This window comes from Sciurus vulgaris (assembly GCF_902686455.1).
Source record: "Sciurus vulgaris genome assembly, chromosome: X".
Lineage (NCBI taxonomy): Eukaryota > Metazoa > Chordata > Mammalia > Rodentia > Sciuridae > Sciurus > Sciurus vulgaris.
Window position 1 is genome coordinate 44,948,781 of NC_136471.1, and position 27,418 is coordinate 44,976,198.

The following is a 27,418-nucleotide window of genomic DNA, read 5'->3' on the forward strand; positions in this document are numbered from 1 at the left end:
AACCATGAAAATGAACATTTATTCAGAATGACAACTTATAACAAACATTAAAAATGACAGCACCTATAAAAAGCAAAAATTAAAAAAAATAACCCACCACTTATGTAGTTGTATAATCTGGAGTATGGAGTGACCATCCAAAGTGAAGGATATAATGGTTTTATTACAAATCAAAATACCAACTTTTAAAAATTTTACATACACATGTAGCTATGTGAACACATATCAAGAGCCCAAGGATAATAGCTATCTCACTTTAAGATGTAAAATTGTAGACAGGTTCATATTAAGTCTTCAGCACTTCTTACTGTAACAATTTTATTAAAATAATAAACTAGTTTTTCTTAGATGTAGTCTCATAAAAATCTGGTTTTGAGTTAGAATATATTCATCGGCTTCATCCTATCAATTGTCGATATTTAACCATATTTGGGTAATTGCCATATTTAGCCAATGGAGGCTCTTTCTGTGATCAATTTCCAAATTCCCAGGTTTTGGTCCATCTACTCCTTCTGATAGTTTGGAATGACTTACTAGTTGACATATTAGTACTGGAATCAATGAAAACTTCTGTACAAATAAGCCGGACGCTAAAGTTTGCTTAATTTGAGACAAATGACTACATATTTTGAAATAAGACTTAGAAAGAATGCAGTGCTTGCTTTCTATATGGTTTGAATCAAACTACATGGGCTCTTAAGCAGTAAGTCTGGACTCTGGAGTGACCAGACTGTGAATACAATGACTGTAGCTGCCTTTTACATGTGGTCAGACAGCTCTATTAAAAAGATCCACTCTTAGTTAGTTATGAAGACAGCCAGAAACCTGTCTGTTTTAAGAAACTATTCACTCATTTTAAGGACAGACACTCTACAAAATTGAATTTCATGGAAGTATAGATTTGGATATCCTGTTCAAGGCTGCTGAAATTATTTTCTGCATGCTGAGATGTTATTCACACAAATACAGACTGCATGCAGATAATCCATTTACTTTATTTTTTAACTTTAGACTGTTGTTTTGCAAAAGCAACTGTGGTTAGTTATAATATGCAGCAAAGCTTATCTATCATCTATCTTTGGTTCTATGTCTCAGAGATACTTTTTTCCAAAAATAAATAGGCATGGCAGGAAAAATAATTCAACTATTTTAAGAGAAAATCCAGTATTTTATAAAAATTAAGCAAAAAAATATAATCATGTTTCTTTAACACTTCTGTTCTAACTATCTTGCTTAATATCTAACACCAGTGCAACTTTAATATTAAAATGATTGTATACACTGTATTTAACTATACAGCATAGACAAAAATGTCATAAAACCAAATAGTACTTTCTTTTAAAAATCACTTAGGAATAATTCATTCTAAAATGTTTTTGAAAGTGAAACTTCTGAAATCTGTTGATGACATTGACTTTGAAGAAGCATAAGAAAAAAAAAACATGTAGTAATATCTGCAGATCCTAGAGATCTTAAAAAGAAAAGTGAGTATGTTGCCCAAAGTCTTTCTTTTTCAGAAAATATTTACATTGTAGATAGTACTGTAAAGGGATTTTTTTTTTAAACTAATATCTGTGAAAGCTCCCTGTTATGATTTTGACTCTTGGGGTATTTAATGAGCTTCATTTGTTAAAGGCTTCCGTCTCTTTTCAAATATGATTTTTGAATCAAATAATTCTCTTTCCCTACAGCCAAGAGAAGGCCCCTTTAGATACTTTGCTTCAGCTGCTTCATAATCTAATCCATCAACAGCAGAAATTGAAAAAATAATTGCTTCTGGCAGGAGAACTTCCAGGATGAATTTAATTTTGTCATGTTTTATCCGAGTCAGCATCCTTTCATCTATTTGTTTGTAGATTTCCTGTAAATATTTCACTACCTCATCCAACTGGTCATCATCTTCAAAGTATGTTTCAATACAGGGTGTGAACCTGTTTGCATTCAAAAATGATTTCAGCCATCTGGATGCTTTGGTGCCTTTTAAAATGGCCAAAAGATGGTTTTCTGTTCCCTTTGCATTCACAATAAAGTCCACTAGGTTCTTGTTGGCTCGGTCCCGAGCAGCCTTCATCCGGTCAGGGAGAATTTTCTGGAAGGCCATTTTCTTGGTCTGAGAAGTCACGACCATTTGTTCCACAGTATCATCACTCTGCAGCTTTGGAAATAGATTCCTGAAGGTATCTTGTTTGATTGCTTTCCTGATTGGATAACTAATGTCAGCAGCATAGTACTCAAGGAAAGAGCCTGTAAAAGATCCACAACCTATTCTAACTCTGTAGTCACATATCAATGAAATGCACCAGTCGATACTTTCACTATACTCCTCCCTGGCTTTATCCACTAGTGCTTGTTTCTCTTTACAGTCAAACTTTTTTAATCTTCTGAATGGTACCCTAATGCCTTTCTTCTCAGGATTTATGTTTGCCTCAACAAAAAGCACACTTGCTTTCCTCTCTTTACGCCTGATGCTTTTTACCACTGCTGGCCAAAATGGGTATTTTTGATATTTAAACCAGACTATCATTCCTGTTTCAAATGAACGTGGCTCATAATGAAAAATGAAGCGTGGGAGTTCTTCATCTTCCTCGTTATCATCTACTGCAGAAGAACTACCAGGATTTGGAGGTACTGACTTGTCAGAAGCTTGAATTTCTTCCTCAAGTTCCTCAAAATCCAATCTCTGAAAACTTCTTTCATTATTCACAAGAAGTGAATAATCCAGGACAGGGTTAGAGGCACTAAGTGAAGCCTGGCATTCCCCTGAACAACTCGCAGGGGATGTTGCAGCACCCATCTCTGATTCCACAGGTTGTTCCTGGGTAGCATCTATGCATGGATTTGGATTTGAAGGACCTTCTCCAGGATCCTCAATATTCTCTGAGAAGGTAGAGCATTCAGAAGAAACAGCAGGGGTCTCTGAGCAGATGACTTTTTCCTCTTCTTTCAAAGCTTTGGGTATAGTGCCAATATCTGATGACAAAGCTGGAACAAATTTTTCATCTTTAACATATGCATCCTCTTCTTTGACTGTGGAACTTACAGATAAAATTGCTGAGATGTCGATCTTTTTCTTCTCTTTGTCATCATCATCTTCTGGAAGTGAAGGGAAAGTCTGGCACGAGATGGGGTTCTCTGATGACTTTGTTTCCATTTCACTCGGAATAGTATCAATAGTTGTGTGAACCTGTGATTTATCATCAGGCAGGGAATTACCACTCTCTGAAGATATTAACAGGGATGTTGGGTCTTCATTTTCCTCAAGAGACTTCAGTAAGTCCCCTTCATGCCTCCGATACTTTTTACGAGGCGGTGAATCAGACAGCTTTTGTGGGTCATTTTCAGACATCACAGTGGTTTCTTCTTCATGTGAAATGCTTGCTTGACTCAAAGTTTTTCCCTCATTCAGGATATCCAGTGCCGCTTTTAGTGACCTTCCATAGGCTGTTTCCTCTTGAGGTGGGGCACTATCCTCTGACTGTACCACTAGAGAGGAGGCAATGGCTTCAACTTGAGATTTATCAAGGATCTTTGTTTCTGTGATGTCCACTTCAATCTTCTCACCTAGTGAGAGTATTTGAACTTCTAGTGAAATTGTCTTTTTTCTCTTACTGTCTGATGAAGTATCAGATCTGGACAAAACTTTCGCTGGCCATAACTGGTCTTTCCAATTGCATAGGACATACTCAACTTCCATTATGAATTAGACTTGTGTGCCAAGGAGTTCTTATCAGAAGTTGAGGTGACTTGCTGTCCTTGTCACTGTAAAAACAGGTCCTACAAAACAACACTTTCAACAAAGTTCCTTGTGTTAGGACTACAAAGAGTTTATAGCTTGTGTTTTGTCTTCACTACAATTACCCCAAGATGCTTGAACAAGTTGTTTGAATAGGACAATACTGGAGGATACTGAAATAGGGAAAAAGAAAAGTATCAGCAAATAAAATTATTTTGTCAAAATAGAATATGAACAAACCAAGAAGAAATAAACTAGAGAGAAGACTGCTCAATGAAGGATCAGACAGAGAAAAAAGCAGCATAACTTAAAGAGAAATAAGAACTAGAAAATTATTTTACCATACATCAGAATCAAGAACTTGTACATGTTTATTAAGGAGTCATGTATAGTATACATGTTGGCAGAAGTGGAAGGGCTTGTGGTGGTGTTTCAGGGAATCTATATTATTAGACACTTTGATATTTTTATGCCTCTACTATTAAAACTCTGGCAGTGGGTCTCCAAACTGAATATGCTTCAGAATCATCTGGAAGACTTAGATTTCTAGGCACCATTCTGAAAATCTTAATTACAAGGTCTGGGTTGAACTCAAAAATTCAAAAATTCATATTTCTAATAAGTTCTCAAATGATTTCAATGCTACATGTCAAAGAGGAACTTTTTGAGAACGAGCGTGCTAGCCAAACACAACATTATAATTTCTAAGTTGTAAGTGCTTTTCTGTTCTATCAAAGCATCCAGACAAAGATAACAGGGTCTATACCATCCTGCATCCACACAATACAATGATCTTCTAAAAAGCATAAGTAGAAGGCAGAGGCTCAGAATGGCTGCTATGGACAGTTATGGAACATAGTAGTTTCAAAGATTTGAGAGCCAGACCATTGTCTGGAAACTTGGGTAGATGCCTGAATAGTGGTCAATACATGATGTTCTCAGGATGAGAAGTTCAAACTTTTTAAGTTATGTTAATTACAAATGTTATGGCTAGAGAACAGGGAACAAGTTGAATTATACCCCAGATTCTCAACTGAATGTGATTTTAATATGAAATGTTTTTGAATTTAAATTGTACAGCTGCAAAGCAGGAAGGAAAATGTCCTTCATGATCTCAATAAGTGTTTAATGTAAAATGTTTCATGAAATGGGAATAGTCTTACCCTGGCACAATAATTATGGTCCTGTGATCCAGCTGTCTTGATTCTTACTCCAACTGTTTGTCCAGCACAGCCTTCTGTGGGCACCTTCTGTGGTTGTACTTCCTTTCTGGGGTTCAAATGGAATCACATGCAGATTGCCCAGGTCTCATGAACCTCTGATATTAACCTAGAGTGTCCAAAAGGAAGACAAGGAATCAAGGAAATAAAATGGAAAAGGTGTAAAGAAATTTCACTATCAAAACACTAGAAAGCATATCATTCTGAAACACAAGGACAAAGTAAATCTTATCCCTAATGTAGGTGCCACGTTCTTATAATATGAAATGTTCTTTAGTATACATTTATGTTATTTGGTTCCTGATGAAACCATGTCTCTCAGGAAAAGTGTGAGGTGGGAATAGGAGAGAAGGAAGTAGTAATTACCTGTGTCTACAAGTCAGAGTATAGATTTTCTATTTGAGTCCTCAATAGTTATCATGTAGCTTTCTTTTTGATACACAAAATTTTCAGTGGAATCACAATGACGCTGAACATGCTACCTCAGAATCTATTAATACAAAATAGTTTCATTGCTTTTTTCCTACTTCATAAAAATGGTTGCCTGGAGAAAATTTAGGTTGTTTGGCAAGTGACATCTTGTGATCAGAACCAGAACTGCAGCCAGCCCACAATGTGTAGGCAGGACCTCAATCACTACCAGATCTTTCTTATGGGAGGAGGATGGGAACTACTCTAGCCAGCCAGGAGCCTGCTTGCACTTCTAAGAATTCTCTATTCTAAATTAAGGGTTCTGTTGTATGGGATTATAACAGGAATACATGTCTTTAACCACAATTTTTCTTATTATAAAAACACTGACAAACACTTAAAATTGAAAAGATGCAAAAACACACACACCAAAGAAAGTACAATGCTATACAAACAACCACTATGACTATACTCTATGTATCATTCTAGAATTATTTTACATATATAGATGAATATGTTATCATTTCAAACTAGCTTTAGACCTCACTTAAGAGCATGGCTTGAACATCATTCTACATAAATATTTCCACATGATGTTTTATAAATTATTTTAAGTGAGGTTTTCCCAGGTCTGCAATATTTCAGCTCAATATTTCCATGAAGATGTGAAAACAAAACAAATACATTATTAATTTTTAAAATAGAGAACAGTTTAGCCAACTCTGTCTCTCCAACTATACAAATAATCCCATTAGTAATTTGGCAGATATGCAATTCTGGATTTGGTTACATAGATTACAATAACAAATACACATTCAACTAGCAAATGTATTTATTCTTAAGGGAGCTCATATGATATATGTTACTCTATATTTTTTTATCTTATGCTATATGTCAGGAATTTTCAAATCACATATAGAGGTTCATGTTTATATATACCAAATACATAATATTCCAATATGTGTATATACAATGCCATATAATATTTTAAACTGCATATATAAATAAACCAAATAATCTGTCTCACTCTTAAAGTTAGGTGATACATGAAAATTATTCTTGTTGACCATAACTGCATCTGTGGCCTGAAATAATGAACTGCAAGGAGGATAAACACAGGAATATTGTCAACACTGCAATCAGGCTATCCATTTGATCAGGTCCAGGAAAATTTCCACTACTGGCAAAAGGCAGGGGATTATGGGAGCATGTTGTGTGTGTGTCTATGAATGTTTATGTGTCTGAAACAAAATGGATATGATGTTCTAGCTTAATTTTTATTTCATGATTATAAAAATAATCATGAAAAAATCCATTCTCAAAATATGAAAATAGGTTATAAAATACTATTTAAATAGTAACCTGATGACCCAGGTTAAAAGAGTTTATTTTCTCCCAAATTTCTTTCTAATCACCCGTGTGTATGTATGTATATATATAAATATATATATGTAAATACACATATACATATGCATATTATATGCAAGTATCTTCACTCAACTATATATTTGATCCCCTTTCCATTGCTCATGTATATATGACACACAGTCGCCTTATGTATCAATCAATTTACAAAAGTATTTCCATCCATGCTGTCAAAATATTTGACAGTAAAATTTTTCTGTAAATCAATAAATGTTTAAAACTTCAAACAGTAACATAATGTCTGGCAATATGCACATGGAATGCTAAGTCAATAAATTAGGATGACCAGCCACACTGCACTGAGTGAAGCCTTAATTTAGAGGCTGTAATCTGATCACCCCTTCTCCCACTGTGGACTTATAAAGCATTGGGAGATACAAAAATTCCAGAGGACTAATTCCTTCAAAATGCCTGTAATTATCTCAAAACCACATTTCATTCCTACCACTCCAAGACCATCATCCCTATTTTTCACATCTATACTCTAGGGCCCTCAGAAGTCACTGGAAAATAATTAAATTTAAGACAGCCATTACCTTGAAGCTTCTTGTCAGCTGCAGCCTGGAGAAATGCAGCTCCTCCCCCAAGACTGACCAGGCACAGCTCACTGCCAAGCTGCTCACCGAAGGCTCCACCCACTGGCTGAGATGAAGAGCAGAAGGCCCCTCCCTGAATCAGAGGACAGAAACGCCAAGAGAAACTGCTTAAATGTTGAAGTATGGAAATGTTCCTTTTTAAAGAACTTTAAAGCGAAATGGCAACAAGTGTCTGTTTAATTTCCATTTGAATGCTTACAGTGGGTGATTTCTCATAGAAAAGAGGCAGCAAATCGGTTTATCGTATGATAATAACCCAGTTAAATATTCTTTACATTTTTCTTGCTTTTTCTAGCATCTTACTACTACAGGTGAATTTAAAACCCAGCTTTGTCAAACTGCACTTAACAAGACTGCTAAGGATATTGATAGGGACTGCATTAAAACTGTTCGTCATTTATGAGAGAACTGACAACTTTTTTTTCCCTGTGTTCATGACATGTTATGTCTCTCCTTTTACTTAATTCTCTTCTTGAATCCTTCAGGGAGGTTTCAGCAAATTCTTCACATACATGTTCACTTAATTTTTTTTTTTTCGTTTAGACGGACACAATACCTTTGTTTTATTTTTTAAATGCAATGCTGAGGACTGAATCCAGTGCCTCGCACATGCTAGCTAGGCAAGTGCTCTACCATTGAATTTTTTTTTTGTGGGGGCACCAAGGATTGAACTCAGGAGCACTAGGCCACTGAGAAACATCCCCAGCCATATTTTGTATTTTATTTAGTGACAGGGTGTCACTGAGTTGCTTAGTGCCTCGCTGGTTTTGAACTTGCCATCCTCCTGCCTCAGCCTCCCAAGTCTCTGGGAATACAGGTGCACACCACGGCGTCCAGCTACATGTTTATTTTTGACAAGAGTTTGAACATCATTGGTTTGGCAGGAAAACACCCATTTTATATTTCCTAATAACTGGGAATTCATCCTTTTATTGTGTTGTTGTTTTTCATTTGGGCATTTCAATGTGAGGTGAATTAATTTTGTTTAAATTTACATGTGTTTATCTGTTTCTATGTCTGAAATACATTTTATGCATTCTATTCATCAAGATTCTCCTGCATTAAATGTAGATTTCTGATTTAGATTAGAAATTCAAATTTTAAGTAACATTGATAATTTGAGGAATGAAGTGTTCTATTTGGCTTTTGTGTCATATAATACAGTGTTACTCATATTTATTATAATTACAGTTTAAAAATCCACATTTATATAAATATTAATGTTAGAACAATAAATAGAAATGAATTAATGAAGGTGAGTCCTAGACTGGTATATTTTTTGGCTCTAACAATTAGAGTACGTAATTGTAAACAACTCTTACATTTCAGAGGATAAATCACCAAAATGTGTATTTTGCTGATGTCAAAGTTCAATGTATGCAATCAAGTGGCCAGAGGTGACTGTTCCAAGTAGTCACTAGGTACCCAATTATTTTCCACCCTATGGCTCTACCATCTTCTTGGGCCTTGAAGTCCTTCAGTGCATTCTTTGCAACTGGCTAGCAGTCAAAAGAGAGAGGATGGAGAATCTCGTGAATGGTTTGAAGGGACAAGTCTGGCAAATATCACTGCTGACCACAGTCCACTAGTCAGAACTCAGGAATGTAGGACTAACTGCCTTAAAGACTGGGGAATATACTGTCCCTGTCTTCCCAGGAAGAAAATATAACAGTTTGGTTAATAGATAGCATTTTCTGTGCCACAGGATGTTTTCTCTTAGAAATTTCTCTATATATTTGTTATCTGTTGAATGCTCTATTCATGTATAAATATAATGTAATATTTATAATAAATTGCCCATAAACTGCTAGTTGCCCACTTAATATCCACTTTTGCATTTTTTCTCATGAGCAGAACTCCAGTTATATTCTAGGCGGTAGTATGAGCTCCTAAAATATTACTTTTCCCAGGCTTTCTCACTGCAAGCCATGGCCACATGATGGAATTTCTTGTTGACAAATACAAACAAAAATTGCTGTGAAAATTATATTCTAGAGGAGGTACAAGCAAAAGGGGCTAAATATTTTTTAAATTTTATTTTATATTTTTTAAATTTTATTTGATTTTTTTCATATTCCCTTTTTCTTGGTTACTAGAAATTGCTCATGATAGATACAGTAAGGAAATCATTCCGAACCAAGAAGTGTCTTTAAAAAGGATGTTACTCACTAGGGATGGATGATCTTGAGCTCCTGAATAATGGGACCGCCTCATTTCAATCAGGACTTAGTGGAACCATGAACTTCTACATTAAGTCACTGTGTTTTCCAGTCTATTTCTAATGGTAGAATGAAGTACTTGATCTTATAATCACCACAAACAAGTCATTCTTATTGCAGAATTAATCCTTTCTAAGTATTTCTATGTAATTTAAAGAGGATTATTGGGGAATGTGAATATGAGTTTATTTATTTTTTAATTTTTGTTGTTTTGAATTATACATGACAGTAGAATATTATATGGTTTATTTATACAAACATGAATTACATCTTATTCTAATTGGGATCCCAGTTTTGTGGGTGTACATGATGTAGAGATCCACTGGGTTTATTTAAATGAAGAGATATAATGCTTCATATATTTTTGTTCTCAGAAAAACCCAAACACACACAAAATATGGTCATTAAATTTAAAACAATACTTTCTTGGATTTGTTATTTTCATTTTCCATATTGCAGGAAAGGTGATTTTCAGAAAAAGTTAAAGATCAATTCCATGTTTAATATTTTATATTTAACTTTTATAGAAGGAGTTGGGAAAGAATTACAACCAATAATAATTGCTAATATTACTAATATTATAATAATAAAGATATATAATATTGAGATATAAAACCTAATACCTATAAGATTTTATATTCTGGGTTCTACTCTCAGCACTTGATTGATATATGATTTAATTTAATAATCATATGGTTATTTAATGGAGGATAGCCCCGTAAGTGATTCTTAATATTATAACAACAGTAATATTAAAAATAATAATGTTTTCTTACCATATGCCAGGTACTCTGCCATGTACTCTAATAGTCAACCAACTTGATTCTCACAAAATCTTGTCAGATCAGTATTACAGTTTGAATGCATTCCCCCCATGTCCATGTGTTATAAACAATCCCCAATGTAAGAGTATAGATGTGGAGCCTTTAAGAGATAATCAAGTCATAAGGGCTATATATTGATTCCATTACTACAGGAGTGGGTTAGTAATTGTGGGTGTGGATTGATGATAAAAGCATGAGTTTGGCTCCCTTCTCCATTTTCTGTATACTCTCTCACCATGTGATACTATCTGCCATGCAATGACATGGCAAGGTCATTACCAGATGCACTTCTTTAGTCACAGACCTTCCAGCCTCCAAAACTGTTACCTGAACAAATGGCTATTGTGTATATATTATACATTCTCAAATATTATAGCAGCACAAAATGGAACAAAATAGTGGGTATTATGAGTATCCTCTTTTTGTAGATGAGGCATTGAAGAGATTGATGAATTTTTACAAGGATGTCCAGAGAGTATTTGGCATATGGCAAATACTTTGACATCCCAGGTGCTTTGACTCCAGGATCCACGCTCTTAATCACTAAGTTACATTGCATCTGCCTCATTGTAAATGGAAAATGCCCTGTAAATGTGTGTGAAATGAATGGGTGAAGGAACTCATGTATTTAAAATAGTTATATGCCAGGAGTCACTGTAACTTAAAAGAGAATGCTGTCCCTGACTCTGCCTAACCTGTCTCCCTCCTCCCTTTCTCTCATTATCTCCTATTTCTCTATACATTCAGGTATTACAGAGTTTAATATAGCTTAACAATAAATGGAACAAATAGTATTACACATTATATCATCTTTGTGATATTCTATTAATTAGAAGCAAGGCACAGGTTCTATCCATACTCTAATGGAAGAGATTATACAAGAGGGTGGGTCACCTAAAGCTTGCCTGCCACAATCCTATATGACTGCATTTACATGACATTTTAAAAATGATAAAAGTAGCTGGCTATGGTGGTGCATGCTGGTAATCCCAGTGGCTCAGTAGACTGAGGCAGGAGGACTGTGAGTTCAAAGCCAGCCTCAGCAAAAGCAAGGTTCTAAGCAACTCAGGGAGACCCTGTCTCCAAATAAAAAATAAAAAATAGGGCTGGGGATGTGGCTCAGTGGTGGAATGCCCTTGAATTCAATCCCTGGTACCAGAAAAAAAAATGATAAAAGTACAGCAACAGTGAAAGATTAACAATCCCTGGTTTACCAGTCGGGAGGGTGTAGCTATAGAAGGACAGCACAAGGAGGTTATGAGGTGAGGAAATTCTTTTGTCTTCTGATTGTGATATGTTTATATTAACCTAAACATATGTTAAAATCCCTAAAATTGTATACAAAAAAGTTTGAGTATAGTATATAATACTTTTAAGTATGAGTTTAATATAATTCAAATAAAAAAATTAATTAGAAATTTGTAATAATAACCATTATATAAAACCCTTTATATATACACACTTTACAGATCATCTGATTTTTCCTAAATCATATTTATTGAAACAAAGATAACACCCAAGTATACGCTATTGAAAATCATCAGTCCCACTGTCATTTGGTATATAAAAAGGCATAACAAAATCTCATTCATAACTTAATAATGATAAATCTCTAGATAAATTACAAAATCATAACTTTCCTTCAGCATATCAGAAAACTTAAACTTAATACCAAAGAGTAACCAGCCCTTTTAAAGAGAAGCAGGACATCTTTCATCTTTGCCAGAGAATTGGAGACAAAGGTAGCTGCCATACAAGTAGATAAAAGGAAATCACTTGAAATTTTGGTGAATTTGTAGAGATAAAGCATGAACTAGTTTTTTCAGTTTGGAATATCTGAAGTCCCCAATGCTTATTCACTTACTGCCAGGTTCTTATGTTCTTTAACCAGAAACTCAAACGTAGGGAAAAAAAAAACAAGAAACCTAAAGACTCCCCTGGTAGATATGAGGGTGATCTGGTTGTCACATCTGTCACCTCACTGATCACCAATGTTGATATGGCTGATGTGGTTGGGTAGGCAGGAACCATCCTCCCTCACTGATTCACGGACATCCCTCCTGAACCTGTGCCTCTGATAGAGGACAACCTTTCCCAATAGAGGAGGTCCATTCTTTGGTCAAGTGCATATGAGTAGCTGTGGTCCCCTTGGTCAAACATCAAAACATTCTCTCAAGTGTCCACTGATTTAGTTTGCAAGACATAAGCTGTTGTTGTGGAAAGACAGATATATAGCCTTAAACACTTAAATTCAAACCTTTCTGCAGAGAGCTAAAGTGTTAAGCCAGCTGGGGAGAAAGCAAACTTTCTCCTGGACCCAGGCAAAAATCTAGTGCTTCTGAGGGAGGAGTGGAGACAAACTCATCTGCCTGGGGAGGGAAATAACAGGAAACTTTCCCATCCCTAGGACAAAAGCAGACATCCATTGCTGCGGGGGAGAAGCAGAAGCAAAAATCCTCTGCCCTCAAGGAGCAGCAGGAAATCCTCTTGGGCCCAGGATCTTACAAGAATGAACAGCAGTGGTCCGCTATTGCTGAGGCAGAGACAAGAAAGTATATCTTTCAAAAGATACAAATCCGAGGTTAGTTGCCATGGGGAGAAGACAGATGCCAAGATAGACCCCATTCTCAAGGTCCAGGTGAACAGGCCTCTATAAAGTTGAGGCTAGAAAGGACGAGAGAAAACACTCTAGTCCTCACCATGAGCCTAGAACCTAACACTCTCAGCAGCCTATTGCTGACAAATGGGCAAGAGGATGAAGACAGACCCTTCTCTGGTGGCACAGGTGTGAAGGAACGACTGAAAATTTAGGGTGGAAAATCATGAAGAAATAACCTCTGGCACTCCAGGCTCTACTTGAAAAACAAATAATTTAAGTTATGCAAGCCAGATAATAAAGAAGTGAGGAAAGGAAGGAACAATCTCCAGAATACTTTATAACACCAATATTAAGAACAGCTAATACTAAAGAAAAAAAGAAAACCTGACAGTATCAACTTCTGGAAATGATGCAGAGCAACTAAAATTCTTATAAATTTCTAGTGGAAATGTGAAAATGCAAAACTGCCACATTAGAAAACAATTTGGCAGTTATTAATGTAGTGAAATATATATGTACCATTTCATCCAGAATCCCACTACTAGGTATTTACCCAAAAGAAATGAAAAATTAGCTACACACAAAGATCTGGTTTGGAATGTTTAAAACCTTTAATCACAATCACCAAAAACGATAAATCTACTGGTAAACGGATACACAAATTGTGGAACATTCATACTTCTCAGCTACATTAGGAATAAGCTCCTGATACATGCAATAGTGTGGGTGAAGAGTAAACACACACATACACACACACACACACACACACACAAAGTGAAGAAAATCAGATGCAAAAGCCTACATAATTTATGATTCCATATATATGACATCCTGGAAAATAAAAAAGTTGGGAAAAAAATCAGATCAGTGGTTGTCAGGAATTGGAGTAGAGAGAGGGTACTGACTACAGTGGGGCAGGAAGGAACATTTTTTGAGTTCAGGAAATATTCTCTTGATTGTATTAGTAGTTACATGACTGTCAAAACTCATTAAACTGTACATGGAATAAACCAATAAATTTAACTCTATAAGTTATACCTCAATAAACTTGAGTCTTAAAAAGGCACCCAATTAGAATATGACCTATATAAAAGACTTTATATTTTACTGTGAAAGGAATGTGGATACATACAGATATTTTGATTTTTACTCTGAATCAAAGACTGCCAAAGAAGGTTGTGGGTACCATAAGGTATGTGTAAAATATTCCCTGGAATACAGAAAGAATATATTACAAATTCAAATTACTTCAATCTCTTCAAATTTTATTAACTTCTACTTTTGAATTTGCTTTAAAGTGAAGTGGAGGCATCTAAGACACCTACATGATTTTTGATATGGTTGTATAATTTCCTGTAAGTTCATATTTTCATTATAATTTTTCATGAGTGGTTGGCTAGCACATGACACTTTTTAGGAAACCTGATGATATTAACATCCTATAGCTTATGAGATTTATCCCCTATGGCAGAGCTCTTAAGGACACTGAAGTTCTCACATGGCACTCAACTATATGAATCGCAGCAAAGGAAGGAGGAACATAAGAAGGAAGGAAACAGAGAACAGAAGCTAAATTCTTTAATTTGTTGATAGAAATTTAAATAAGTCCCCAATGAAAAACAGAAGCTGAAAGGAACACAAGAGACAAACTGGTTATAGAATAACTGTCAGTATTTAGTGCATTAAATATAGTCAGAACATTCACAAACATCATGCAGGGGCCACAGGCATTGGTAAAGCAAGAACTCTTAGACATTTAACAGATATGCAAAATATTCAATGACACTTAAGGCAGAGACATACACAAACAACAAATTGGCTGTAAACACAGTTCAATCTTATTAATGTTCACTGGGTGAATATCAGTCTACCTGAAGAGAAAGAATATCAGGAAAATAAAAGCTTACAAAGGATGAGTATTCCAAGTGCAGAAAAAGGCAAGCCAGAGAATGAATCATTACTAGTGTCAAAAGGAATGCATTATCTCTGACCAAACGTATGATAGAGAAGGTATAAAAGAAAAACAAAACAAATAAACAAAGAAAAATAACCAACCAGTGACTTAGACATCTCAAGGGGAAAAAGTTCCCATGTTTGGAGCTTTGTATTCTGTAGGCAATGGTAAAAATTAGAGTGCCAATAGATAAAAGTACTAGGAGTTAATACTCAGGATGATGAAATGGGAAAGTTTTTAAAGCAATAAAATTAAAGAAAGGTTTATGAGGACCTTAAAATCCCATCATGTCTGAGCATATACAAAGCTCTATTATACTCTGGGTGTCCAAACATAGTGTTCTTCCTGGCAATAACAAGCAATGAGAAAGACTTTTCTCATACCTGCCTTGATAAATTTAAAGAAAAAATGAGTACTATCATCAAATCTTGCCCACCTCTGAGATACCTACAGGAAAACATTCAAGCAGGATGAAAATTACTCCCATCACCACTCTGATTAATGGAGTTCATCACTTTCTTTCATGAGGAGATAAGATATATTATTACAGATCAAATTTTAGTCTAAACTTCAGAGTTTGTCAAGCAACCATTATGGCAAGATTGCTATGTTTCAAGTTCTCAAACAGATATAGAGACATGGATTTGAGAGCCAGCTCTAACTTTATTTGTGGACTGAAAGACAATTGGTGCTACCAGATATCAAAATATATTGTAAGGTTAAAATAATTTTTTAAAAGCTTAGTGAAAATGAATCAAACACTATTATCCTATGTAAAAGTATGACTACACAAATGGTATGCCTTTACTTCATGTACAGAGAAATAGTATGTATCCCATTTGTGTACAATAAAAATAAATTAAAAAAAAGCTTAGTGAAAAATCTAAGTGTGTAGAAGAGGTAGATATGGATGTAGAAAGGAAGGGGAAAAAGAAAAAAGAAGTTCAAAATGAACACAGAAGATCAGAATATGGGCATAATTCATTGGCACATCTGGATACAGACCAGAAATTAATCAGTGAACTCTTCATCATCTAGAAAACTCTATATGTCACTGGTCTGTGTTTGAATGCCTGGTTTAACCAGAAATGCACTGCTGTTATGGACTTCTATTGCCGCAGGGCTACTTAATAGTTTCTTCTTTCTGTGGCTTATTCATATGCTTCTGAAAACTCACAAATAAGCTTGAATAAATAACTTCGGAAATTATACTGAAGGATTCCCAGTTAAAAAAAAGAGAATAAGCAAAGGAATATTTTCTGTCAGAGGAGAAGAAAAGTGGACAATGAAAATGGAGAAGGTGGCATGCTTAAAGGATGAATAAATACATGGCATAAGACCAAGAAACATATTGTGGTTTTAGAAAATATTTAATTCAAAATAAGAGAAGCAGTTGTATTATGTCCCAGTATGTGTCCCTGAGTATAGCTATTACCTAAAGGGAATAAGTGTGTATGTTGTGGTTGGATGGGAAGTGATGAAGGACAGTTGGAAAGTACATCAGGGACACCATTTCCACTACTGAGTATTTTGGTACTATGAGTCTTCTCAAAGTTTATTCTAGGGGACTGGGTTTATGGCTCAGTGTTAAGAGTGCTTGCCTAGCATGTGTGAGGCACTGGGTTTGATTCTCAGCACTACATAAAAATAAGTAATGGTTCATCAACAACTAATAAAAAAAAGTTTATTCTAGGGGAATCCTATTTTAACTTCTCTAAGTTGCCAGTGCTGCTCTGCCTACTTGAGACAGCCAGACACAGATACTTGGGTCTGTGTCTCCTAGACTGACCCAGGTAACAGCACAATAACTTAATTAAGAAGTGAGAGATTCTGGATGGCTGTCATGGCTACATATTGTCTCATTGTTGTCAAGGACTTATTGAATGTCAGGTAGTTGGCTGGGACATGCAACTCTCACATAAGTAGCCAACATTATGAATAATTGTTTAATTTATTTTTAAGTTTTTTTTGGTAGGTGTAGATGGGCAGCATGCCTTTATTGTACTTGTTTATTTGTGGTGCTAAGGATCGAATCCAGTGCCTCACACATGCTAGAAAAGCACTTTGCCACCAAGCCATAGCCCAAGTCCCTTGTTTAATTTCTTTATAGGGACTTAGCATACCCATGTTCCTCAACTTTTGATGGGGCTGTGTTCCAGTAAACCCATCATAAGTTGAAAATATCATAGTGGAAAATATATTTAATGTGTTCTGTAGACATGATATGATATGAAAACACAAAATAATATACAGAAAACACTGTTAACACAGTCGCCTATAGAGCACTGATTGTTTTACCTCATGGCCCCATGACTGACTGGGAGCTGCGGATCATGACTGCTGCCCAGCATCAAGAAAGTATGTTGTTTGCACTGCAAGCCTGGGAAAGTATCCAAATTCAAAATTCAAAGTATGGATTCTACTGAATATCAATGGTTTTTGTACCAATTATAAAGCTGAAAAATCAGAAGTTGCAGCATTGCATGTTGAACACCAACACTAGAATGTATAGTTTTTAATTTAAAATGTTATCGTACCAAGTCAGAAACAAAATACATTTTATTCCATAATCTCAATATGTTTTTAATATAAAATGTTTTATAAAATGGGGAATAGTCTTACTCTCTGTCACGTGGATTGTGATGGGTCTGGTCCTCTGATCCAGCTGTCTTGGTTCTCACTCCAACTGCTTGTCCAACACTATCTTCACCCTTCTGGGCACTTCTGTGGCTGTACTGCCTTTCTGGGGTTCAACTGGTATCATATGCAGATTGCCCAGGTCTTATGCAACTCTGATATTAACCTCAGCTGTCCAACAGGAAGACAAGGAATCAAGGCAATAGAATGGAAAAGGTGTAAGGAAATTTCTCTACCAAAACACTAGCAGGTATGTCATTCTAAAAGGCAGGGACATAGTGAAATCCTATCCCTGATGTAGATGTTATGTCTATTTTTCCCTCATGTTCTTATAATATGAAATGCTCTCACTGACACAGTTATGTTATGCTGAAAACATCTCTATTTGGAAAATTATGAGGTAAAGACAGAAAAGAAGGGAAATAACAACTGCCTTATGTCTACTATCACCATACTTTATGAAAAAGTTTTTGTTGTTGTTTTCTGTTTGAATCCTTGGGTGGGGCTTTGTCTCTCAGACACACACAAATTTTTCAATGGAATTTCAATCACACTCTACATGCTCATTGTCCACTAATACAAAATATGTTTCATTGCTCTGTTTGCTCACTTTCATAAAAATAGTTGTTTGTGGAGAAAATTTAGGCTATCTGGTAAGCGCCATCTTGTGACCAAAACCAGAAGTGTTACTACCACGTCCTTGTTGGAGAAGGGTGGGAATTACATCCTGCTAGCCAGCAGCTTTCTCAGGCTTCTAGAATATACCATGCTCAAATTAGAGCTTTGTTATGCATTACACAAAAACAGAATCCAAATATCTTCACTTCCAATGGTCTTATTGAAAAAAAGAAACTTTGCATGCTCACTGAAAATTGAAAATATGAGAAAGATATATAAAAAGAAAGTATACTTTGAGAAAGATAACACTATTATTTCTTGTATATCTTTCCACATTTTTCATTAAATATAAACATTAATGCACATCATTTCAATCCAGTTTTTTACCCTGCTTAGCTCACAGTTTGAACATTTTCCCATAGTAGTATTTTCAATATGATTCTTCAATGAATCAGTTCAAATGTAATTTCCCCCAACCTTGAAGCACTTTATCTCAATCTTTTTTTCTGTTTATTGTTGGAAAATGACTAAATATATATTAAAGATCATTTTAAAACAGAGATAATAAAACTTCTCCTGTCTCCTCAACTACACAGGTATTTCCATAAGTAAGTTGCCTGTGTGTGCATACTTGCATGAGCACTATGTATGTGTGTGTGTGTGTGTGTGTACAGTACCGGGGTTGAACCCAGGGACACTTAACCACTGGCCCATATCCTGGGACATTTTAAAAGTTTTGAAACAGGGTCTTGCTAAGTTGCTGAGGCTGGCTTTGAACTTGCCATCTTCCTGCCTCAGCCTCGCAAGCTGCGCCTTTTATTTTTTTTTTTCTGATTTGCTTATATATAGTCTTTATTAACATAGTCTTTTCTCCTTAATGACATACAATGCTGCTTGCCATTCTGAAATTCAATTCATTTCACATAATACTACGTAACAGTCATCTTTTTGAATCACTAGAAGTTCATATTTTCATTTGTTAGCTATGTAACATTTCACTAAGTGGAAATATCCTGCCACATAATAACTTTTAAAACTGCTAATAGAAATAAACCAAATCCTTTTTCAATCTCACTTTTAAACTTAGATGATGTAGAAAAAATGATTCTTGCTGACCACAGCTGTACCTGTGACCTGAAAGGATGACTTGCAGTGAGGACACCGGCAGGACTTGAAACAGCAACCAGAATACCTGTTAGACCAGGTCCAGGAAAAATTCCACTAATGGTAAAAGAAAACAGGAGTCAGAAAGGAGAACATGTGTGTGTATCTGTGAATATTTGTGTCTGACACAAAATGGGTATGTTGTTTCAGCAAAATTTTGCTCTTCTAATTATAAAAATGATCATGGAAAGAAAGCAATTCCAAAACCACTAAAACCAATTAAAATACATTTTTAAAATTGAGCAATCTGAACCCCAAGAGATGTTGACTGTTAACACCACAGACCCCCAATAAAAATGCAGATTTTTACAAGGGTTATCACTCAACAGCATATCTGAATCTCTTTCTATATACATGCACGTTTATATTTGTGTTTGTATGTGTCATTCATTTTAAATGTTTACATATTTCTATCATTTTTGGGTAGAATATAAATGTTTAAAAATATAATAAAATCTGTAGTGAAGATAGAAACATGGAATGCCATGTAAAAAATTAACGTGAACGGTATGTCTCACTGAAGTCTTAATTTTAGAAGCTGTAATCTGATCACCTATTCCCACACTGTGGACTTTAAAAATATCGGGAGAAACAAAAATTCCAGAGGATTAATTCTGTGCCAGAAACAGCAATTTGGCCAAAACCGTGTTTCATTCCCACCTCTCCCAGGAAATAATCTCTAATATTTTTCACCTTAAAACCAAGGCCCGAAGAAATTCCCAGAAAATAACTAGCTTAAAGACAGCCATTACCTTGAAGCTTCTTGTCAGCTGCAGTCTCCTGAAATGCAGCCCCTCCCCCAAGACTGGCCAGGCACAGCTCACTTCCCAGCTGCTTGGAGAAGGCTCCGCCCCCTCCTGTGATGGGGAAAGCAGGGGGCCTTTCCCTCAATTAGAGGGAAGAGAATCTCCAAGTTAAACTGAAATTCACTTAAAGGGAAAAATGTTCATTTTTAAGGCACTTGAAAGCGGAATGGCAACACGTGTCTCTGTAATTTACATTCAAACCACAAGGGTGGGTGATTTCCTAAAACAAAAACAAAAACAAGAGGTAGAAATGTCTTTATCATATAATAAAGACCAGCAAAGAATATCTTTTATATATTTTCTGACTTTTTAGCACCAAATTTCTACAAATGATTTTTAAGATATAGCTGGTTAAGCTCCATTTAAAAGACCCACTAGGTCCTATTTGTGATTGCAATAAATTAATATATTATTTTGTGGAGAATTAATTCTCTAAACTGTTAATTCTTTTGGTTGTGGGTCATGCTCTTTTTTTATTCAGGTCTTTCTATTCATCCTTCAGGAAGTTCATAGATTTATCAACTACAATCAATTCTAGATATAAAAAAATCAACTAAAAATCTTTAATGAGGTATATATCTAAATACTGAAATTGCAAAAAAAAAAAGCTAGGATAAAACAATGTTGAAAACAGAACAGTTTGATAAGACTGTTCTCAATGCAAAAATATCACTATTCTAAAGTAGTTCTTACATATAACTAATAAATAGCAAAGTAAAAATGGGCAAAGAACAAAAAGAGAATCTAAAATACTCTGAGGGAACAATTCTATTTACTTTCTTGTGAGCAAGATAATCAATGTAACTACAGGCATATCTGTCCTTCTTGTATATTTGCAAGCCTGGAATCTGTTTGGTTAGAGGTGCTTATATTAGGGGTTCTGTTATACAGCCCAATTGATTTTTACAATAGTCAATGCCCTACAACTTAACTTTCCCCTTGTACTAAAGCTGACATTTTGACTGCCATCTACAATTCCATTTTCTTTACATCAATTTGTTCAGTGGAGAAAAGGAGGTGCTGTTTATTAGGGCTTCACAAAATTCAAAATAGAAATTAAAACTGACCAATATATAAAAGATATTCACTTTCCCTAATAATCAGAGATGCAAATGTAAACAGAACTGAGATGTCATTTTTCTACTTAGTTTGACTGAAAAGAAGCAAAAAATGACATAGTGAACAGTTAGCAAGAAAATGGACATTTTCATACTCATGCCCAAGACAACAAAGTTGGGAAGAAGGCAAGATAAAATCAGAGCCAAAGTCTACCTGACCCCCAAACATAAGGATGTTCACTTTCTCCATCAATACTCACCGTCTCCTGGGCTTGGAATCTTGTCTCTTCTGCAGAATCAAAGATAAAGTTATTTATTTTCAGATTGTGATGAAATTGGTGAATATACCCCCAGAGTGTGGATTAATTTCATGTTCCTGCTGGTGAACACATGATGAACTACAACCAACTTCAATAGCTTACCATACTTATTCATGAACTCTTTCCATCTCTTACATTCTCACACAAATTTAAAAATATTTTGGTACACTATGCATCTGCACTGAGTATATCTGCATGACAGCATTCACTTGGCCTTAGAACAGTTATGACATGTCTTTTTTGTGTTGCTTGGTCTTGGCAGTAACTTCCTTTACATGCCTTTATATGCCTATTCCTGGACAGGCATTGAAAATCCTTTTTCATGCCGTAAAGTGCCCATTTCATTTCACCCTTATTAACAACTGGCAATTCCTTGTTCCTGTGCTTTGTTGTTTATAATTGTCAATATGGGAAACTGTATTTCTATCTTTTGTTGAGCTTATTCACAAAATCCTCAAGAGATTAAGACAGATATTTAGGTTTTTATTCCTTTAATTTTGAGTTTACTTCCTAGGAAGTGCTAGAACTTATACACTGATGGTGGATAATGATTCTGAGGTTTACGTCTCTTAAGAAAATGTTATGCTAAATTTCGGAACATAAATTCTAAAATTTTTGAACAACCCCATATGATCATAGGCAAACACATCTACCACATCCTAACCATTCAGTTTAGAGAAACAGTTGTATTATGACATAGCTCTTCCTGTAGTGAACAGATAGGAAAAAAAGAACTATTTGCATTGGGGACTCTAAAGAAAGAAGAAGCCATCATTTTCCCAGAGTTCTGTAACAGAAGGGTCAGGCTGGGACATTTTTCTATAACCACTCTAAAAAGAACATCAAGGGTTCTTTGGTGAAATATGGATTTCTGTTGGCAGGATACAAGGTTTAGCCTTTAAGAGTTTGTCATGGAGGCATTATGACAGGGTTACGTTTTTGACATTTTTAAACAGGCAAGAAGTCAGACAGTTGTGGGTTTAAAACCCTTATTAGCTCAGTCGAAAGAAAACTCTCAAATCCTTGACAAGTATTTAGTTCATCATCTCTACATTCTAGTTCAAAAATGCATGGGTACAAAGTTTCATAGGTAATGTGCATCTCTGATATTAACCTAGGTTATGAAAATATCAAATATTAAACTACATTTAATGATATGGTAATAAAAAGCTGTAGCTACCCGGTTTTCTAGAAAGCAGTATTTTTGAAGACATCTTACTTTAGGGCATTTAGGGTAGTTAATGGTTCTTACTTGCTGTAGCATTTTTATTATCCCCCCTGAAACTTCACAAAGTAGTTTGAATAAAGTTTTTTCAGTGAATGATAACTGGACTAGATTAAAACATGGCAAAAAAGAGATAAGATAAAAATTTTACTTGGCTATGCAGAAAGAAGGCTGACCAACAATGGGGAGTGGAGATAAGATACAAGTCAGAAGAATAAATTGTATTGACAAAAGAGGTTGAGACACAGAACATATTTTGAGGGCCAGAAACAAAAACAGGTAAGTACGATGCAACACAAACTCTATACCCTATGTTTATTTTTTTCTCTTGTATAAGAAAAAGAGAATATGTATAGGAGGGTCTTTGACAATTAGGAATGTTATTTGTGTTCCTGGGTAATCAGACCCTTTTGGATCTCTCTGAGTTATCGTAAGTAATGCAGGATTTAATGTTTTGTAAGCTGCTACTGCTTCCCGGTTTGTTCCAGGAAACCAGACAGTGGCATTCAACACCAACAATTTCAGTAAAAGCATGACCTTAGGAATCAGAGGTTTGTGATAGTTGCTGGGAAATAATTAAATGTGTTAAACCATTGCAAATATTATTCTAGGGAGTACACAGTTGTCTATCTAGAAGGTTTTAAGACTTTAAGAAGGTCTGAGGAAATCTTTGTAACTATGCTATCTAGTATTTGGTGATGACAATCTAGCAGAGTTGTTAAGGTTCTGAGAGCCAGGCCATGAGCTGGAACCTGAAGAAGACAACTGAATAGCCTTTTGCATGATTTCTTCATAGTGGTTTAATACATTCTCAAAATGATAAGTTATAACTTTTAATTACAAACATTGTGGCTACAGAACGGGAAGTCAAATGAATTGTACCTCAAATTATCAAACAGGCATAATTGAAATATGAAATGAAATTTAAAAATTAAAATGCTATAACTGTGGGCTGGGAGTACGGCTTAGTGGTACAACACTTGCTAATATGTGCAAGGCCCTGTGTTTGATTCCTAGCACCACATACACTCACACAAAAGTAATATTATACAACTGCAAAGCAGGAAGCAAAATAAATTATCCCTCATGATCTCAAAATGTTTTAACCATGCAGTTTCAGGAAATGGGAAGAGACTTACCCTCTGTCACGTGGATCCTAGTTGGTCTGGTCCTATGATCCAACTGCCTGATTCTCACTCCAACTGCTTGCCCAGCAGAGCTTTCACCCTGCTGGGCACTTCTGTTGCTGCACTGCTTTCCTGGGGCTTAACTGGCTTCACATGCAGATTGTCCAATTTGTGTACACCTCTGATATCAACCTAGACTGTCCAAAAGAAAGACAGGGAATCAAACCAATAAAATGGAAAAAGTATAAAGAAATTCCCCTCCCAAACCCTAACAGGTAGTCATTCTGAAACACAGAATCCCTGATGTAGATGTCATGTTTATTTTCCTTTGTGCTGTTCTAATGTGTGAAAATTCTCTTACTTATTTATTATTAGATTCATGCTGAAATCATCTCCCTCAGGAAAATCAGGAGTTGGAGACATGACAGAAAGAAGTGAAAACTGCTTTGTGACTACTATGAGCAAAATTCTGTGTAGCTACTTTTAATATTTCATATGTGTGAATCCTCACATCGGTCCTCACATGGAGTTTTTTCTTGTACACACAAATCATTTTCAAAATATTTTTCAATCACACTCTACAAGCTGTCTCATAGTAGGCTAAAACAAAATATATTTCATAGATTTGTTTATCCATTCCATAAAAATGGTTGCCTGGAGAAAGTTTAGGAAACCTGGCAAGCACCATCTCGTGACCAGAACCAGAACTGCAGACTCTCAGGTCCTGGGGAAGGGAACTATAGTCATCTAGACAGCAGTCTTCTCAGGCTTCTAGAATTTTTCATTCAGCTTAAGAGTTGGAAGCATGTGTTATACAAAAATAGGATCATGAAGTCATAATTTCAGTATTTGTCATTACAAAACCTCTCATGCACATTTCATATCTTTCTTCATCTCTTGAATTTCCAAAAACAAAAGCAAATCCCTACAATGATGGTCAAAATATGTATTGAAACTCTATGTATTTGTATATTTTTCCTACTGATACTTATACATGTGCACGGTTTTTGAAACCAGAACTTTTATTCTTCCAATAATAATTTGATCATCTTTCAATATCAATACTATTTTCTTCATTATATTTTTGTGAATTACTTTAGAATAATTTTTCCATATTTCTAAACTTTATCTCATTTTCTCACAATGAAAATGATTCAAGTTTGTTTTTTAAAAATGAAGAAATTAGCTTAAAATGCTATGTGTCTCCAACTCCACTTATATTTACAATTTTAAAAGTAGCATACATATTTCCAGGTTTCACTTGCATGCAGTATACTATTGCATACATATTCCTTTTTGAAAAAGCTGGGATTGTATGATGCAGGCCATTCTGCAATTTGTTTTTAAAAATATACACTGGATATGTTTTTTCATTGCATTTAGATATAGTTCTTTCTTTTTATAGGTAAGTAGTATTCGACATTATGAGTGAACTGTTCTACATGACTATTTCACAGTATGCTTTAAAATTTTTCTGAATTATTTCTCAAGAGTATATAGACGAATAGCTTCTGCTTGAATGAGTCGTCTAATTTAAATTGTAAGAAAAGAACACCAACCAGGTAACTAGCCTTCTCTGATCAATAGAAAAAACAAACTTCATCTTAACACAATGGAATGCTTGTGGGTATCTCTTCAAATATTTTAACATGATTTATTATTCCCTTTGCAGCTCCACTGATACACACAAAGAGTCTGTAAGGTCATAAAATATAAATAAGAAAATATACTTCATCAGTACTCCAGCCCCTGTTGTACACTACTTACATTTGAACTTAACCCCTTTGATTTTTTTCCTTCATCACATACATATTTGAACACACTGTTTGCATTTCTTTATTCAATTACATATTTTAACATCTTTTCATGTTTTCATAAATTCACACCATTTTGGAGAAGGTAGCCCCCCCACACCGATTTTAAATGCTCACTGCAGGTTTTATATGCTGATACAGATACTACATGCTTAGTGAAATAATGAAGAAAGAAGGAGAAAATTTATTCTCACCCCCCTTGATATCCTTTATTACTAGACATCCTTGATTACTGGATATAGTTTTCTTTAATATATTCAGATGTATCTATTGTTTTATGGTCTCTCAGGTATGTTTTATAATATCATACAAATAGGAACATATCATTCTCTTGAGAGGTAGAGATGTAGACAAAGATCACCTTTTGCACATCATTAAACCAACAACTCTTTTAAAACACTGCGTATCCCCTGAACAAATAACCGAACTCCCAATTCTCAGAGGTACTTGAAACTGCGCAATTCTACGTTACTTCAGATCACTATACAAACTCCGACAAAACAATACGATTTGTTGGAAATACAAGCAACACGATCAAAGACGTATAAAACACAAAACATCTCCAGAAAACACCTTCTTTTTCACTCAGGATCATCATAACTGGTTTTTCAAAATAAGGAAAATCAATTTCCCAAGTTTTGTTTCATCGTTTACCTCAGCCAGTACTGGTTTTTAACTGAAACATAAAAAGCCTTCTTCAAAAGTTAGGTTTGGCAACCGCGTGAAAAAATTTCCCCCCCGCAGGTGTAATCTGATCACCACCTCCCCCACTGTGGACTTTTAAAATATTTGAAGGAATACAAAATCCAGATATTAATTCCCTCACAGAAATAACGACTCACACAAGGTATTGATTCCGTCACAGAATCAACGACTCACACAAAAAACGACTCTCCTTTCCCATTACGCCACATCAACACTCTCTTCTTTTTTCACCTTTACACCAAATCTTCTAGAAGTCTCTGAAAATAACCAGCTTTTACGACAGCCATTACCTCCAAGCTCCTTCTCTTCAACGGAAGCCTGCGAACCCTGCATGTAACGCGGCTCCTCCCCCACGACTGGCCAGGCGCAGCTTGCTTCCAAGCTGCTGGAAGATGCTCCGCCCCCTCCCTGTGATGGGAAAAGCGGGAGGTCGTTCCCTCATTTAGAGCCAGGAGAGTCATTAAGTCAAACCAAAACACAGTTAAAAGAAAGAAATGTTGCTTAAAACGAACTTTAAAGTGAAATCACGACATATGTCTGCTCAATATCAATTCAGACCCCCTAGAGCGAGTGATTTCCTAGGGGGAAAAAAAAGAAAACGAGGTAGCATATATCTTACTTGTATCATAGAGACGCCGTTAAAATATTCCTCACATTTTTTTCTGTCCCTCTTGCACTTTATTTCTGGCAAATGTGAGATTTACTGGCCCAACTCCCCCCAAAACGGTGCTAAGAACCTTGGGATTTTAGTGAATTAATATTTTATTTTAGATAAAATATTTGAATTTGCAGTTTTGAATTTGAGCCTGGGACATATTGTACCTTTCTTTTTGTTGAAGTTTTTTTTTTTTTTTTTTTTTTAATATTTCCACAGGTCATTTCTAAAGAAAAACCCTGAAAGTCTGAATATACTGAATCAGAAAAAAATTATATGTATCTGTAGCACCATAATAAGTCAGTCAA

General features: G+C 35.3%; 1 protein-coding gene across 12 annotated transcripts; it reads right to left on the reverse strand.

Moving 5' to 3' along the window:
* Positions 1-27,089, reverse strand: PWWP3B (PWWP domain containing 3B). Of its 12 annotated transcripts, none has more exons than XM_079124508.1 (9): positions 26,630-26,760; positions 23,949-24,133; positions 21,525-21,553; positions 20,153-20,257; positions 19,364-19,457; positions 17,604-17,789; positions 7,326-7,458; positions 4,897-5,062; positions 1-3,906 (listed from the first exon to the last, which is right to left on the reverse strand). In XM_079124508.1, exon 9 carries the CDS (start codon positions 3,692-3,694, stop codon positions 1,613-1,615), a length of 2,082 nt encoding a protein of 693 aa, XP_078980634.1. In that variant the 5' UTR covers positions 3,695-3,906; positions 4,897-5,062; positions 7,326-7,458; positions 17,604-17,789; positions 19,364-19,457; positions 20,153-20,257; positions 21,525-21,553; positions 23,949-24,133; positions 26,630-26,760; the 3' UTR covers positions 1-1,612. The 12 variants fall into 12 exon arrangements, with proteins under 12 accessions (XP_078980634.1, XP_078980624.1, XP_078980631.1 ...); XM_079124498.1 differs by having other exon boundaries at positions 20,153-20,280; XM_079124505.1 differs by having other exon boundaries at positions 20,153-20,426.
* Between the last annotated feature and the right edge of the window lie 329 nt (positions 27,090-27,418).

Excerpts from the sequence above, each read along its gene's own strand:
- PWWP3B (XM_079124504.1), bottom strand. The coding sequence starts at position 3,694 with ATGGAAGTTGAGTATGTCCTATGCAATTGGAAAGACCAGTTATGGCCA.